Source organism: Oculina patagonica, chromosome 4 (genome assembly GCF_052425735.1).
Source record: "Oculina patagonica isolate OP01 chromosome 4, crgOcupat, whole genome shotgun sequence".
NCBI classification, from domain to species: domain Eukaryota; kingdom Metazoa; phylum Cnidaria; class Anthozoa; order Scleractinia; family Oculinidae; genus Oculina; species Oculina patagonica.
This window is the reverse complement of record NC_135761.1, coordinates 23,077,898-23,095,040: the sequence shown is the minus strand read 5'-3', so window position 1 is coordinate 23,095,040 and position 17,143 is coordinate 23,077,898. Positions and strand designations below refer to the sequence as shown.

The window sequence follows — 17,143 nt, the reverse complement described above, 5'->3', positions numbered from 1 at the left end:
AACACCCAGGTGAGATGCGATGTGGTAGTTAAGATTTGGTTGATAAGTACATAATTTATCTCTATGAGTTTGTCCAGGGCTGTCATTAAGTTGTCAAGTAGCCATAACATTGAAGTTATCACCTGTAGCATTTCGCTCTGAATGCAATTGTATTGTAACACCAATCAACATTTTCATCTGTAACATTCAGTGAGCTCAGCTGTAACATGTGTTACGGGTTATGGCCCTTAATGACAGCCCTGTTGTCTCTACTTGAAAATAATGGCAAACATCATAGATGTTTAGATGTGTCTATTTCATTCTTACAAATAATAAAGCTGATAGCATATGTATGTGACAAACTGCTGCATTCAAGACTTGGCAGTTTGAACCTTGCCATCATCCTTAGGAAAGACACATTCTCTTGCAGAGCCTCTTTCTTCCCAGCTTGATAATAAGTGTGAGGGACAACAGAATGCAAGGTCTAGGTTCAAGTGCTGGCTAGGGCCACTGTGTTGTGTTCTTGGGCAAGATGTTTTACTCTCACAGTGCCACTCTCCACCCAGCTGTATAACTGGGTACCAGCAAATTGTTATGGCAGCTTAGCAAGACGCTGGGAGATGGTTTAGCATACTATCCAGGGGGTGGTGGTGGGGGGGGGGTGGCAATATGCTCCTGGTCACCTCACCCGAGTGCAGGCTTTTTATACTGACTAAAAATGAACATTGATCTTTATGCCAAGGGTCGACCCTCTGGAGATGCCTACGTACAGTTAGTATCTGCAGAATGTGCTAAAACAGCCACCACTGACCTCCACAGACAACACATGGGGGAGAGATACATTGAAGTGTTTCCATGCTCAGGAGTGGACATCGCTGCTATCATTACAAGCAGTACAATCAATCAAACTAAGATGGCGTCACTCAACAACACTCCCTACAACCATCCATGTTCTTACCCTGTGTCCAATGGCGTGGTCACCAGCCCAAATGGGACACACATGAATGGACACACGGACAATATAACTGCTTCATCAGCTTGCCGCAGTCCCACAGGGATGTATGTACCTCACTCACCAACGTACTTCAACTGTGTTATGCCGACAAATGGTATTGGAGGGGGCAGCGTGAGTTATTATCCACCAGCCAGTACGAATGTTAGGATGAGGATGTCACCTTACTTGCCGCAACCTTATGAAATGATGCCTTTCTTTCAAGGATACCAGGTAACCCAGCAACTTGTCAAATATATCTTAACCTTTGCAATGGTGTTCTAGTGGGAGCCCAAATGCTCTCAACCATGAAATTTGGGGTGCCTAGCACTTAAGCTTATGAAAATGGTAACTTTTTCTAGTCCCCCAAAACAAGAGCATAGCCCTGCTTTTGGGTTAAATTTCTAAAGAACTTGTCCTTCAAGCACAAAAAAATGTATTTTCATTTGTGTGTGCATGTGTGTCTGAGCACCAAACTGTAAAAAAGTCCATAAAAACATATTTACTTGTCCTAAAAGATAGCTAATGAACAAATTGGATATCTTTTCCTTGCAGATTGCAGACTATGGCAGGTAGTTGAAGTGAAGAAACTTACTGAATTCCAGAACAACTCTAGTAGTCCTCAGTAGACAATTCTGGTCATAATACATGACAATCACTTTAGAAATGATAAATTAAAGATACGCTCATAGAGTCTAGCTTTTAAATAGCTATAAATGCTGCCTGTGCCACGACAGCTTCAAGTTCAGGTCTCCTCCGCCTTTTTTAGTCACAGAGGAGATAAATCATAATTAATAAGTGCAAGTTATCGACAGAGACAAATTTTAAATGAATGTAGTCACAAAATAAATAGTATCCCAAACAGATCTTGCACAAAAAAAAACAGTCACTGTGATAGAAATTGTTTACGAAATGCTTTATTTTCTGTGAACCTTCCACAGTTTAGCTTGAAGACAGCAGATAATTTGACAGAAAACAGTTTAACACAAACTTGAAAGTATGAACAAGTTATGAAAGACAACATAGTGATGCAACAAAAATATAAATAATGCAAGAATAGATTAAAATGAGAGCAAAAATTTGTCAAGCAAAATTGAGAAATGCTATTAATTAATTTGATGAAAAATGATAAATTTTTGCATTCTACTTGATAAAGTAGCCATGAATTTAGTAACTGCTGATAATTCTGTATTTCGTGCAAAGGCACATCTAGATTTTAGACAAAAACAAACAAATGACAAAAATTCAATTTTCAGAATGATATTGTATAATTACTATGAATTGTAGAAATGTGTTCAAATACAGATTTTATTTATTTCAAGCTGGAACCAAAGACTCCAGTTCAACATGCAATCTTTTCAGCCTCAATACAACGATTGATAATTCTCTCTACAAGAAATTATCCAAAAACTTGATCGACAGGCACTACTCAATACGTCTTTGTGTATTAGTAATAGAATAGCTTCTCACAATGTATACATCAAGGCGAAGAAAGACAAAGTCTTTTGAGGCTGAAAAGGTTCATTTGACTGTCAGTGAAAAGCTGTAAATTAGAGCATAAACGTACATTGTACAATTATGTAATTAGCATCAATTTGTTTGATAGTCAGATCCCAAATAGTTTTTAGAACTTTTGTATTAGTTGCCAGTCATGTAGGAATGAAGCCTTTATAGGCTTTAACATTATGACAAAGCTGTACATCGCAATTGAAAGAGTTTGAATTAATAATGATACATATAAATTCCATAGCCTAGCTTGTTAAGAAGTTAACCCTTTAGCCCTGATTTCAAGATCCAAATTCTCGTTACTGGACTCCATATGCTTTTTATAGCACTGGTTGAGAGAATTTGATGATGTTAGAGCAGTTTTCATTTGAGTATTGAAAGTGAATCGCGTTTGCTTTGGTTTTGCATTACTCCACTTCTTGATTGGTTTAAAAATTTCACCCAACTTTCTCATCCAATCAATACCGGTAGTAAAACCAAAACCCATTGTGACTCAGACGCATTTTCCAGAGCTTCTTGTCGGCTACATGTATTTGCTTCAAGTTTTAATTGGTTCACTGGATTGTATGTGTCTTTTACGACACTCATTATGAAAACTGCTCTAAGTCTTTTGTTGATCTGTTAATTAACGTCTCGACTGAGTTGCTATTTTTAGAAGAAATTAGAGACAATTCAACTCAAATGGTTTACCTTTGAACAGTAGCATGACAATGCCAAATATAATTATGTTAGATTAGAAAAGATTATTTTCAGGATTAAATGAATGATGCTTAGACAAGACAGGATCATAAACCAACAATTAATTTTTCCAACATCATTTATTTGTCTCTAAACATTGCAATATTTATGGGCAAAGTTTTTTAAACTGGCCATATTGTTTTTATTTACATACAACTAATAACATTATGTTTGACAAATAACTGTGTATTACCAGTCATTGCAAGGGATGACTGTGTCTTGTCGATCACGGAATGAATGAAATTAAAATGAATGTAAAAAAAGCTATATCCAACCGACAGAGAATACAAGAACATTATTTTAACAAAGAGAAGCTAAAACATGACTACGTAAAACCAGGAAAGCCAATTAAAAAATTACATGTTTAAGCATTCAGTCAAAGCCAGTGTAATTTAATTGCCATTAATAAAGTTACACTAATAATATTTTCAAAATGTGACGGTGGTAAAAGGGAAATATATGCCACCCTCAATACAAAATTTTCCTCAATGCTGACGAATCATTGTGATATTGTTACCAAGAATGTCTTAAGTCATTTTAACCCAGTTTTGTTTTCATTTAAAAGGCAGACCATTTCATAGTAGCTATTCCAGGGCACGAAAAGATGGTCTGTTCCAGTTATGGAATAACTAAGTTTCTCCTTTATGTTCAGTTAGAATCACTAAGGTTCATGGCAGTGCCGTGAACAAGTGCGAGACACTAACGATATCATAATCTTTATTTTACATAATCGTAAGTTCAGATTGAGATATTCAAGGTAACAAAAAGACTAAAGTACAGATAATTATTTTAGCTATATTTTTAAACATACTAAAATTAATGAATAAACAATCTCCAGTGTAAAATAGAACTGACTTCCGACGTTTTTCTTAGAAACTTCAAGTACATGCATAGACACATCTTTTCACATTTCTTCGCTATGATTTTTTATCTTGAATCAAAAATCCATAGCTATCTATATTGTACCTATCTGGAAATGACTGTACTTTCTTGGAAATAAAAATAAAAAAATATCTAGCTAGTAAGTTTACCGTCATGTCTTTTAAAATAAGTGTCTTTTTACCTTAGTTTCCAGCACTTTTTACTTTGATAGGTCATTAGTACCACTCTAAATCAGTTGATGCTACAATTTAATTATTATTATGGTATCAAACGAATGCCCAAATCATTGGCAAACAAGTTGTGGTCATTTTCTTGATATGCTACTTAATTAAAAGTTACCATATTCTCTGGAGGGAGTTCAGAGCCACCTTAAATTTTCAGAAATCTAAGGTGGCTCTGAATGCCTCTCTGTGAAAAGATATCAATCAGTCTGAAATGTTCCTCTACAACAAGCCCCTCGTTCAACCTACCCATGACTGGAAAAATTCAGGTTTGTAGCAGAAGTTCTGTTTAGTCTGACTTTTCAGCAAGTAAGGGAGGAAGAGTCTCGCCTGCTGGACCCTGAAAATGAAATCTGCAAAAATAAAAAATGCAACCTCAAGTTCCGGGAGGAATCTTAAGTCAAAGCTACAAAAGGGATTTTTTGTTTGCACATTATAATGCAACATTTTGTTGCATCTTGAGGCTTCAGCAAGTGAGGAAACATTTTTTCAGTTACTGTTTCCCCATATGTGCACGGAAGGCAGGCTAATGCTAGAAAACATCAATTCTCCAAAGTCACTCACTACAGCACTGTTTACCTTATCAACTGAGTGTTTCACTCTTCCACCAGCACAACAATTACTTTAGAAACTTATAAATTTCTGCTTGTTTTAGTTGCCAAGAAGAGGCGACCAGTAGACTTTCTAGACATGTCAAACACCAATTCTGTTTTTTCATTTTTTCTGTATTAAATGTGGAAAAAGTTTAACTTTAGTTAGTGTTTTGTTTATGTACCTGAAAGCGCCAGTGCAGGGGGTCTCTTCCATATTAAACTCGGCAACTGGGACACCTTTTATTGACAGCATTGGAGCAAACCCTGCTGCTGGGTACACCACAGATGATGTGCCAACCTGAACATTAATAAAACACATTAAATACATTGGCCAAGTACTTTTATGCACTATGAAAGTTAAATTTGTAGTCTATAACAGTAAAGACGAAAACTTGGAAAAATGCAGCACACATTGAGGATATTGCCATGTACCAGTAACATTTCATGTTACATGGCAATATCCTCAGCGAGGGGTGGTGAATGGTCCTTCAAAACATGCGTGTCTCACAAAATTTTAGCCAAATTTCAGGGGTCTCGTCGTCTCGTATTTTTCTTTAATTGACGCCTTCTCGGAGTCTCGATTTCTTTTACAAGGCTTAAAAGGTTTCGGGCTCGCAGAAAATATATCAGTCTCGCAAAGTCTCGCATTTACCATTCGACACCCCTTCAGAGCCCAGGGGAAGCTGGGGTGAAACCAAGTAAGCTATCAAAACTCTGAGTGAAGAAAGTTCGGTCCTTCCTTAAACTTTTGTTGCTCTGATTTTTGCCTGATTTGTCATGATTTTGCCTTCTGGGTCTCCGAAGATGAGGACATGTTGTATTATCATGTTGTATTATTTAAAATTGTAGAATTATATATCTGTATATACCAGAAGACACATGTCACACTTTTCCAAAGCTGCATCAGTAGCATTCAGTACTCCACGATTAAGGCTTTCTCCAAACCACACTACATGGGGACGGGCTAATCCTCCACAGTTGGGCTGGACACACCTGAAGACAAATCATACGTATATTAGCACACATTGCAAACCTATGAACTGATGCTACAGTATTTTACACCCATCTCTCAGCATGCACTGCAGGCCTTTGATGCAAGTTCATATTCAACCCTCCCAGTTTATTTTTTCCTTAGTGGCCATTTGGCCACCGACTGCTCAAGTTTGGTTGCCAGTGAAAAATTTTAGTAGCTAAATTAAGCTCACACTTTCAATCCTTCTCATCAAATCCAGTCGCCAGCTCCAAAATTTTAGTCGCCATGGAGGGTTGATATTGCTCTCTTTTGCGTTTATTTACAGGTCAACGATGCTGCAGCAGAATCCTTATTTCTTGAACCCTCCATTTCTTTAAACCTCCTGGTATCATTTCCCTTGGATTTGCCTCACTTAATCAAACACTGATTTCATGAACTGTCTGGTAATTTCTTATCCATTGGACTGTAGCCTGCGAACACAGAACATAGTATTTCCGGCTGTTGTTTCTCTTTGCTGAGGAATAACGTCGCTATTTTTCCGCGGAGAGAAATGACAGCCGCAAATATGTCTGCGTTCACAGGCTAGAGGTTATGATGCTAGTTAAATATCTGTTTCATACGAGTCTCTCTCTTGGCATTCTTACCTGGGCAAATCTTCCTCGGGAATCTTAGCATCTTGAGCATCAGGATCTGGGGCTCTGGAAACCAAAATAAAATGATAAGGGAAACTAAAAATTAAAACAAAATGAGAGTTTTAAAAGATGCAGATTGTTTTTTTGTTTTTCTGCCATCTTTAGAAGATAACAAAGTCACACGGCACAGAGTTGGCTATCACTGAGTGTTGTGTGGAAGAAAAGAACCCAGAAACATTTCTTCTATCAAGGCAACTTTCCATGGGTATAAGGTCCATGCATCTGAGATGATCAAGAAAAAATGACCAACAAACAAAACCACTGAACAAACAAACCAATAAATGAATGAATGAACAATCTCCTGGCTAAAAAGTGAAAACATGCAAATAGCGTAGTTTTGGTAATCAAGGAACATAAACTACATGTAAAAGTGCTTTGAAAAAAAAGTTCATTGACTTGGGAACTACAGTTTTTATTGGCTATGACAATAAAGTTGTCTGTAATAGAAAGGTCATGAAATTGCACCTTATAGTGTAGGGCTGTCCTTACCCTTTTCCCTCCAATGCTGGGACAATTGGGCTGTTCCTATTTTCTGCTACATGTTCACATACTGTGCATCTTGTCTTGAACAGTGTACCTGGAAATAAAAAGGCGTCAGATCTAGCCCCAGGGTGACTCAGGGAGAAAAAAATAGACAGGGACCTACCCTTTTTGGCAAATATACATGTAACCCTCCTCCTCCCCCTCACCCTAAAAAAAAAGAAATGATAATGATGATGATGATCTGCCTTAACTTTTCAGACCCAATAATACTCTATACCAGACACCATGAAGCAACTCACAACTTTTCTAAAAGGAATGACTACAAACATTTTTGAGCAAAAAAATATACTCAAACAAGCCAATTTTAAGCTCCTCCCCCCCCCCCCCCCCCCCCCGCCAAAAAAAAATTGGACTTACTTACGTCACTAAATGAATATATTGACCACACAGACCCTCTCTACTCTGGCTTAATTTAGTAGCACTCAAAGTACTTCTGGAGCTAAATTTATCATGGACTTCCTATCAAAAGAACTTGACAATTTTAATATGTTGGCTCCCTTGTATCGGCATGCATACCTAAGTCCTAAAGGTTCCACTGTTAGGATTTTTGTTCTGATATACCACATAAATTGTTGGTGATTAATTATTTTTGACCAATCAGAACATACAGTCATAGAATTTTATTATACGATCTTGTAAAGGAAAAGATGACTAACCATGAAGTTCCAATACATCTTCGGTCCCAGCTCTTTGATGTAGTTCATCAATATTCTGTGTTATAACCGTCAAACTTCTTCCTTCATTCTTCAGCTTCTTTTGAAACTCTGCAATCGCATAATGCGCTTTGTTTGGCTCTTTCGTCAGGACAACTTCCCGCCTGTAGCTGTAAAACTCCCATACCAACGATGGATTCCTGTGGAATGCCTCAAGGGTCGCTAAATCTTGAGCTCTAAAAGTTCTCCAGAGGCCCCCGGAGCCACGAAAAGTGGGAATCCCACTCTCAGCGCTTGCACCTGCTCCGGTAAGAACAACTACGTTTTTGGCTTTGTGGAGCAGATCGCGGAATTCTGCCTTGTTATCGCTGGTAGTGTGAAAGGAGCTTTCAGCCATGATGAAGTTTCGAAAGATGCTTGACCACTGTCGCGCTCTTGGGTTTAACTTCCGCAATGCAATCATATCATTGCTGGGAATTTTATAAAGGTGCCACAACAGCAGAAAAATGTCAGGCGTCCCTCGTGCGCAGAAAAAGACTGGGACTACTATTTCCAGTTTCTTTCGCGCATCGGTGCTAAATTTCAAAATGGCGGGCCACTTTTCAGGTAAGTCATCAAAAAGATTTCGGTAATAATTCTATTCCTTAGCTTCTTCAATGCCTTTGTACCCAAGAAATCTAAAACCATGCTGATTCCATTTGAAGCTCAAGTTTCCCGGAAATTTATTATTTTTTGACTTGTTTTGGAACACGTGTAAGCTTTCATAAACACACACGAAAATCCCCATTTAGTTCAGTTTTGGGTAATAAATTCGTGTCCTATATACACTAAATAGAGAAACCTCATAAAATCTTCTTTTGACAGTTTTGGCAATAATTTCGTGTCCCCCACTACCTGCCAAAATAAGGCACAACATCAGGGATGTAGCTTGGAAAACACTAAGCCGGCTCATCAACAAGCCCAGCTGGCTTTTCTGGCCTTGGCAGCTCTAAAAGTTTACCTAAGTCTTTATGTTTTCATGTGAAATTTCAGCCGGATAAGTTCTCTTATAGCCGGTGAAATTAGCCAACAGCCGGCCCCTAGCATCATTCCTGCATCATGCGCTTGGTTCTAATCTTAAACAATAACAAACGGGTCACAACAATTTCCCTAGCCCTAGAAAACAATAGAAGTAGTGTTTCCATCAGGCAAATAAAAATAGAGGTTTCAGAGAGGTAGTGTTAATGATAATTTTTGTGGGTATTAGTGTATGGGTTTAGGGGCCTAGGTGAGGGGGGTGGAGGGTCGAGAAGTTACTTCTTGCCAAAAATAATTCATTACTAACACAGACCTCTCAACCTCAAAGAACCGGAAATCTGGAGATCGAGGTCAAAAAAGCGGGAGATTCGAGTAAAAACCGGGAGATTAATCAACTGACGGACAAAAATAACTAAAACCAGGTGCTAATCAAGAGAAGGAGTTTTTTTCCTGTTTTAGCAACACAAAAATTAACGTTCTTTTCACGACTTGTGTCTTCTATATATGGGTTTTGATTGTGTGTCTAGCGAACAAACTAATGAAATACCTTTGCTGGCTACGGATGTACACAGAATTGGCGCAAGACAATCACCTTAGTAAGCCAAAAATGACATTATACAAGAAATTGTATCCTTATAGCTTGTGACTCTGTTTATCGTGAGATTTTTGTGTCTTGTCGTGAGACCGTGAGATTGAACTAAAAGTCGTGAGTCTCACGGCAAAATCGTGAGACTTGAGAGGTCTGCTAACAAGTTTTAACAAGTGTAACACTAGAAATTTCCTACCATTTCCTCTCCCTCCTTGACCTCTCCATCGCAGGTTAAACTTAGATATGTTGTCTTATTCCCCCAATATCCAGTACTCATGTTTACTTCTGGGTGAAGAGAGCCACAGTGAGAGTAAACTGTCGCCCCTGAACACAGAGCTGTGATCTGAGACTTACACTTCTAGATAAGTTTTAAAGGCAAAGTGGCAGAATTACAATGGGTCTATAGGTTTGAGCATTCTCCAAAACATCAAAAGTTTTCTATTAATTTGCCAGGTCAGGTAGTCAATCTTGTTGGGTTTTTGTTGCTTTCAATAATAATAATAATATTTAATATTTATATAATATTGCGCATTTTCTATAAAATAATCAAATGCGCATAAACTGACAGCCAACAAAAAGCATCGGGTATATTTCTCTACTTTGTTCACAGAAGTCAGCTTCTTTTTCTTCAAAATTTAAGAAATTTTAAAGAAAGATTCTTCCAAATAGTTGGTTAATCTACTTAAACACACTGTCTACTTCAAATTTTATTGAAATGCCTGGGTTTTTGACCTGGACTTAGCCCTTTCTTATCAGGAACACTGCCTACTAATACTTCAACACCGTAACTTTGGCTAATGTGTCTCTCAGATGATTGATGTAGACTTCATGAAAATGCTTTTTTTTAAATTTATTGTTGTCTATTTTTCATGTTAAGAGTTTGGTCTACTGCCCGAAATTTGCAAAGCAGTTGAGGACATGGAATGGCTGTAAGTATCCAAAAAACTGTGCAAATAAACAATTGAAACGTAATTAACAATTTTAAATATTTAAATATTGTTATTTTTATAAGTAATAATTTATCAATGTCAGATGATTAGTCAATGTTAATGATGCTCAATGTATTTTCCATTTTACTGTAATTTAGACATATTTAAGGAATGGTTTTCTCGTATCAAAATGTACACCACAATCTATACCCATTTCATTTGTTTATTTTTCAAATGGAGTCGTGGGATGTAATTTGTGATGACCATAGGTGGAGGGAGGGACTGAAAAGTTTTTAATTTTTAATTAGTCACTGTTTTGTATTATTATCTTTATATACCCGTAGTTTGTCAGTAGTCATTTGAACGATGTTCTTCTAGATCTTGATGATCAGGTTGTTAATTCAATCTTACTTGTGACCTCCTGATTCCTGATATTTTGCATTTTCCTAAGCACAAGTATAGAGAAGTATTATTTCAACACTGTTTAGGCCCCGGGGGGGGGGGGGGGGGGGGGGGACTCGCATATGAAAGTGACTGGGATGCTCGTCGTCTCGCTTAGGGGTGTAAATTTCGGACTTTTGGTCTCGCTTAGGGTGTTCCGGGAAAAAACGCCCAAAACGCCAATATTTCTAGCCATAATGGTCTCGTTTAGGGTTACACACGAAGAAATATACAAATATAAACTCCATTCTTAGTTTTTTGGTATCTTTTAGGGGTCAAGAAAGGCTTGAGCCACACCCAGATTGGTCTCTTTTAGGGGTTCTTTTCAAAATTTCCGACGAGCATCCCCGTCCGTTTCATATGGGAGTCCCCCCCCCCCCCGGGTTTAGGCTTAAACTGTTTAGAGATAGGGTAGTATCTGATTTTAAATTTATCTTTTGTTATGTCAATTAAATATGTTTTTTTTTTCATTAAGTCTCCCAACAGATGTACAAGCTGAAGCCATTCCACTGATCCTAGGGGGTGGAGATGTGCTCATGGTACAAATTTTACTATATAATCTAATTATTTTGTTCAACTTATTTCACTTTAGATTAAATTGATCCCTTGGGTTTTTGTGGAAGTGTAAAAATGCCACGCTGCACTTGAGGTTGGAGTAGGGGTTGACACATTACAGTGGAATAATTTACAGTTGGGGCAACTGGGCATAATGCTAGCATAATAGTCTGATTATGTAGTAGTTTTTTTGTGACTTTGTTGTCTTGTCTGCAAAATTTTGAAAAATATTGAATAATTTTATTATTGGATGAGGCTATTGTAAGCATAATTACTGGCAAAACTGTAGGCTTGATTCCAGTTCATTGAAAATATTTTTTGTTTGCTGTGAAAGTGACCATTTTTCTTCAGATGGGGTATGGGGGGGGGGGGGGCATAGTTGATGCAGACTGCAGACTTGCAATTTTTTAATGTATATCGTGTAACCATTACACAATATATACCGGTATTTAAACCTTAACAGACTAGCCTTTCATGATCGGGCTAACAGAGTGGAAGTCTACAACTCTGCAGTCTCTTGTTGCACACTGATCTTTTGCTACAGATGGCTATGAGCAGTCTCTTTCTTTTCGCATTTGCACACTTTGGTAAACACAAATGCCTCCTCGGTTTTTCCCCTAATTTGCATAATTTCAACTCTCCAGGTTGCGCATAGCCTTTCAGGAACAAAAACAACTGCTTGCATTCTAGTGCTACGCCAGAGTATATGTTGTGGTTCAAATTTTTCCCTGGTTTAAAATTTTTCAAACCAGTTTGATTTTTATTTCCCTTTGTTTAAGATTATGATAATGAATTTAAGACAATAAAAACTAAAAATCAAACTGGTTTGAAAAATTTTAAACCAAAGATAAATTTAAACCACAACATATATATTAAATTATGCACATGGGTCCTGGAAAACTGCAGCTGTTGGAAAAACAAATTTAAATGTACTTTGTCTAATGATATGCCTTGCATCATTAGTTACAGCTATTTATTTGCTGTCTAATTTCTTTCCAGGCAGCTGAGACTGGAAGTGGAAAGACTGGGGTATGAAGCTTGATTGTTTCTTAAACTTCAATAATTTTAGTTATTATGGCTTAGATAGGAGCTATGAACTCAAATAGAAATAAAGGCTTGTGAAATGTATCAAACTAATGCTAAAATTCTCATAGGGTATTAATGGTGCAATTAAAAAACCAGACACAAAATGCTTCATTTCAAGTTTGTTTGTGCGATCACAGGGTATGTGGCAACAGCAATGTCCCTATATTATTGCCCCTCTCTCTCTGTTTCATTGCAACAAGCTTGCAGAACAAACCTCAAAAGAAAGAGGAAGCCAGCAGTGGACAATTCCAATTGACATCCCTATTGCCAAATTATGTTGTTCCTACGCCTAATAGCAAGTGGCTATAAAATGGTATCAGTATAAAAAAACTTAAGATTGATTGGTTCTGTCTGTGTTTCTATTTCAGGCATTTTCCTTGCCAGTGATTCAGATCGTACATGAAACAGTAAGAGATGCCCTGAGTGGTCGAAAGAGTTCTCGTCCCATAGCTGCTGCTGCACCAGTTGGTATGGATTTTTAAATTCCTTTATTTTGCCAATAGATGAGCTTGGGGAAGGTGCCTGTGAAAGTGGGTGGTGGTTCATGCAGGCCCTGTCACACTGAAAAGATCAGTGGCGGTATTTACCAACCCCTATACTTACCAGATCCAGAAGGAGGGAGGGTGGGAGGGCAAGGGAGCAAACTTTAGTACAAATGCAAGTTTCAGAGCTCAAAACAACTGCACAACCTCACACAGTTGTAACGCACAATATGACAGTTGTATTCATCTTGTGGAGACATTGTCCCTTGTTCATGTGTCTGAACTATTACATGAATTTTGATCTAAAACTCTTGTGCAGTACGTTATACATTTTGACTTCGTGACCTTGTCTCAGGGATTAAGGTTCTAGAAACAAATTGAACAGAATTAGAGGTGATTTATTTTGTACTTTTATTTTGTTTATAGCTCCAAAGACTTTCAAAATGAACTTGTTTGACAGAGATCAGGACTTTGGTGAGTACGCACAATGCTTGGTAAATAAATTACCGGTACTCTGCTTTAAAGGAGCTATGTCACGGGGGTTTTGCAAAATTTTGGTCTAAACTGTTCTGAAAGTAGTAATAGGCAATTTAAACATTATCTTTGCGCATATCGACATACCACTAACTGCCAAGGGGTCAATGGCGCTCTTTGTTGTTAACTTCCTTCAATTTTTTTAACTGAAGGCATTTATAATTGAAGCCGCGTACGTAAAAACAGCTGCTTGAATTTTTGGCTAAATCGAACATCATCAAAACAGCTCCAAATTTCGCATGCAGGTTTGTTTACGTGTGCTCATTTTGCTGGTCTTTTTGACAAGGTTTTTGCTGGTGGTATATTTAAGACTTTTCTCTCACAAACGATAAACAAAGGCAACCTTTTGTTCCTCAAAACAATGAAAACAGCTTAAGTTTTGGGATTACAGGCCTAGCCTAATACAAAAGCTACCCCAAAGCCTAGGGTTGGGGTTAGAGTTTCAAGTTAGGGCTACAGACTTAGCCCTAACTCAAAAGCTTAACCTTAACGCAAAAGCTTAACCCCAGCAAAAAAGCTTTACCCTAACCCCAAGAGTTAGGGTTAAGGTTTGACGCTAGGGTTTCATTTCAAATTTAGGGTTAAGGGCTTAACCCTAACAAAAAAGCTAATTATAAACCCCATGGATTAGGGCTAGGGTTAGGGTTTCAAGTTTAGTTTAGGGTCAGAGTCAGCCTTAACACTTAGATTGTGCTTTTCGTGCAATAAGCTTTCACGCCAGTTTGCTTGCGGCTAGTCTTCACTGCAGTCTGCTTGCGGTTAGCTGCTTTTTGTTGTTTCGGGCAAGACTATTTTAATCTGTTACGGTTAGCTGTATTTTGAGGTGAAAGTGAAATTAAGATTGATTGTTGTGATAGACTGATTGATTGAATACGTTTGCTGGTGTTTTCACTTTATACTAGTTTTGCTTTCAGTTAAGTGCCGCTGGCTTGCTCTCACTTTCATCTCTACTCCTTACATCATCACACATCTACAAATTCCCGCGAAAACAAGATAAACTTCTAAGGTTTTCGTGTGCACGTTTCGATTGATTGATTGATGATTATTTAATGAGGCACAGAAAAATTTTTTTGCAAGGAAACGTCCCCTGCGAAACGTCTAAAGAATTTTTTAATGTCTAAAACCAGGTCACTTAAAAAAACTCGCGTTGACAAAGTTCCTGGCAAGAAACTTTTTTTGTTTTAGGCTTTTATGCAGCTGCCAGGCTCAAAACTACCTTGGTTTGTGCAACGTGTTTTGAAGCGCTAAACAGTGCTGTTGAACAAAACAAAGGCAGGAACATCCCTCAATTCTTCAAGTGATGCTGTAAACTGACGGGTATTCAGACTTAATGATGTCCTTCAACCACCTGGCAGCCGCACTTGAGATAAAACTATAATCTTCTACGTTTTATTTTCAAAGGCGCCATTTTGCTCAATTTAAACTCTTCCGCCTCTAACATGTGACCTTACATCACAATGCAGTATCCAGTCCTACTCTACTCAAATCAACACGAAAACATGGTGGCATGAGAGTCAAGGACATGCTTGTGATTTAAATGGTTTCTCGCCTTCCGTAGACGCTTAGAAAACCCTGCAGGGAAAGATGTACACGCGATGCGTTGGAAACTCAGACTGCTAGCTGACTGGGAGAACGTAAGCTTGCAAAATGCCTTTTTTTGCATATGTTATTTCTGAAAAACGAAGAAAAGACCAGCGAAATGAAACACAGGACAGTGTTTAGCACACGTAAACAAACCTGCATGCGAAATTTGGAGCTGTTTTGATGATGTACGATTTAGCCAGAAATTCAAGCGGCCGTTTTTACGTACGCACCTTCAATTTATGTATGTGGCAACTAGTTTTGCTTGTCTTACAAAGTAATTTGTTTCTGATTCCTTCATTTTTATTTTTTTGTAGCTATTGATGAAAAAGGTTATCTATGTCAAAGTCGCAATCATTTTAAGTGGCAAGGATGCCGTTCTACTCTAGGAGTGAAAAAAGGTATGTGAGTGTAGATTATCACAGAAGAGTTTTTTACATATTACCTCTAAACATGTTGGCAATTTTTAATATTTCGATAAATAACACTTTTGTTTTGTTTTTATGATGAACGTAACCAAAAATTCAGTGTATGGTAATTAGTTGTAAATAATTATTGAAGGAAATGTAGTTTTAGTTAACAAACTTTGTAAAAAAAAATTGTGAAGTAATTGTTATGGTTTTCTGTACCATTTGCAAGGTTACATTAAGCAAGGAAAGTAAACTAATTTATTATGTAGTTTGAACTTTTTAAATAAAACAGGTCTGAGTAAAACGTAATGTTCATTGTGTTATAATTTGTCAGGAATGTATTATTATGAAGCTACTGTAACAGATGAAGGCCTCTGTCGTGTAGGATGGTCCACAGACCTAGCAGCACTAGATCTTGGTCAGTTGGTTATTAATTTTTAGATGTCTCGAAATCCTTGAAAATTCCTGAAATTGCAATGTTTTCTTCCTGTTCCCTAAACTGGAAAAATCTTCAATTAAGTTCTGAATTTTATATTACCGGTATTTTTTTTTACCTCATGCAGTTCCTCAGCTCTTAAAGGATGCCTTAATTTTTAAAAAAAAATGTAGCTTGCATTGCCAAAAATAAAACAGGTGGAACCAAAAAGCATTTCTTTGTTATTTTAACTATTAAAAAAAGGGGAGGATTTCCCCTTAGGAAGGCAATTTGTTGAAAAATGTTCCGAGTAAGTCAACCTGGAAAAATTAGTTTAAATGCAGCACACAGTCTTTGTGAACTGACTGCCACAGCACGTTGCTTTTAAAGTCACTTCAGACATACACACCATAATTTCTAAAAGCCAACTAAAGGATTTAGATGTTGAAAAAAGGTGTTTGTAGGCTGACATTGTGTGCAAAATTGGAGATCAGAGTGTATATAGGTGGGAAGATTAATAGTGGTGGACAGCCAAAATAACAATTACCGGTACTTATGTCATGTAACATTTTTTCAACTCAGAACCAACATATATTATTATACATTGGTGTCACCAGCTTGATTTTGATTGGCTATAAGCATGCAGCTAATTCTTGCTTGCTGTTTCTCTTACGTCATACCTACAGACATTAGATTTTACATATGTAGAAGTGACGTCATACCTACAGACAATAGTTTTATGCATGCAGAAGTGATTAAAGGTTGTAAGCTTATAAAAGTATATTTTGTGCGCGCTCTTGTCTTTACAAGTGCAGCTCAGGAATGTGCATAATAAAACAATTATTGGATTCGGTTTTCGCATGATAGCGATAATTATCAAGGCCTCAGTTTCTGTTATCCGCCTCAGCCTTCGGCTTCGGCAGATAATAGAAACTTTGGCCTTGATAATTATCGCTATCATGCTCAACCTCATCCAATAATTGTTAATTAATGCTCTAAGTAGTCTTTCCACATCAGTTTTTATGTGCTCCTGATCTGTTTAAAATTTTCTACAGTTCATTTGCATGTACTAGAAGTTTTATATTACTAGACGTCTTAATACTTTGTTTGTCTCTTGCTTGCAGGAACTGATAAACAAGGTTATGGGTTTGGTGGAACTGGAAAAAAGTCATTTGGAAGACAATTTGATACTTATGGAGAGGTATTTCCTTCTGCAGTTCTTTAACTACAAGGAAGGAGGAAAGGAAGCTAGTACTGTAATGATCTATTGATTCATTGATTGCGGATTGATTGATTGATCTCATTGATTGATTGATTGATTGATTGACTGATT

General features: G+C 37.4%; 3 protein-coding genes across 5 annotated transcripts in view; 2 read left to right on the top strand and 1 right to left on the bottom strand.

Moving 5' to 3' along the window:
• Window positions 1-3,187, top strand: part of LOC144651697 (epithelial splicing regulatory protein 1-like) — a 15,230-nt gene extending 12,043 nt beyond the window's left edge. For both annotated transcript variants that reach the window (XM_078511644.1, XM_078511645.1), the window contains exons 10-12: window positions 1-9; window positions 722-1,204; window positions 1,526-3,187. The exon at window positions 1-9 is cut by the window's left edge and continues 447 nt beyond it. In XM_078511644.1, coding sequence (XP_078367770.1) covers window positions 1-9; window positions 722-1,204; window positions 1,526-1,546 — 513 coding nt within the window. In that variant the 3' untranslated portion in view covers window positions 1,547-3,187. The remainder of the gene's footprint in view (window positions 10-721; window positions 1,205-1,525) is intronic.
• LOC144651808 (NAD-dependent protein deacylase sirtuin-5, mitochondrial-like) overlaps window positions 1-8,274 on the bottom strand; it is a 16,222-nt gene extending 7,948 nt beyond the window's left edge. Inside the window, exons 1-6 of one of the 2 annotated variants that reach the window (XM_078511820.1) lie at window positions 7,775-8,274; window positions 7,065-7,152; window positions 6,528-6,581; window positions 5,780-5,903; window positions 5,093-5,208; window positions 4,567-4,670 (exon numbers count right to left, since the gene is read on the bottom strand). In XM_078511820.1, the coding sequence (XP_078367946.1) occupies window positions 4,607-4,670; window positions 5,093-5,208; window positions 5,780-5,903; window positions 6,528-6,581; window positions 7,065-7,152; window positions 7,775-8,234 (906 nt within the window). In that variant the 5' untranslated portion in view covers window positions 8,235-8,274 and the 3' untranslated portion in view covers window positions 4,567-4,606. Of the gene's footprint in view, window positions 1-4,306; window positions 4,671-5,092; window positions 5,209-5,779; window positions 5,904-6,527; window positions 6,582-7,064; window positions 7,153-7,774 lie in introns of those variants that run through there. The other variant, XM_078511819.1, reaches the window with a different exon arrangement.
• The window catches only part of LOC144651671 (ATP-dependent RNA helicase DDX1-like), a 25,098-nt gene continuing 16,171 nt past the window's right edge, over window positions 8,217-17,143 (top strand). Inside the window, exons 1-9 of the mRNA XM_078511622.1 lie at window positions 8,217-8,377; window positions 10,255-10,306; window positions 11,223-11,286; window positions 12,302-12,331; window positions 12,757-12,856; window positions 13,297-13,344; window positions 15,303-15,386; window positions 15,730-15,813; window positions 16,935-17,011. Of these exons, the coding sequence (XP_078367748.1) occupies window positions 8,278-8,377; window positions 10,255-10,306; window positions 11,223-11,286; window positions 12,302-12,331; window positions 12,757-12,856; window positions 13,297-13,344; window positions 15,303-15,386; window positions 15,730-15,813; window positions 16,935-17,011 (639 nt within the window). The 5' untranslated portion in view covers window positions 8,217-8,277. The remainder of the gene's footprint in view (window positions 8,378-10,254; window positions 10,307-11,222; window positions 11,287-12,301; window positions 12,332-12,756; window positions 12,857-13,296; window positions 13,345-15,302; window positions 15,387-15,729; window positions 15,814-16,934; window positions 17,012-17,143) is intronic.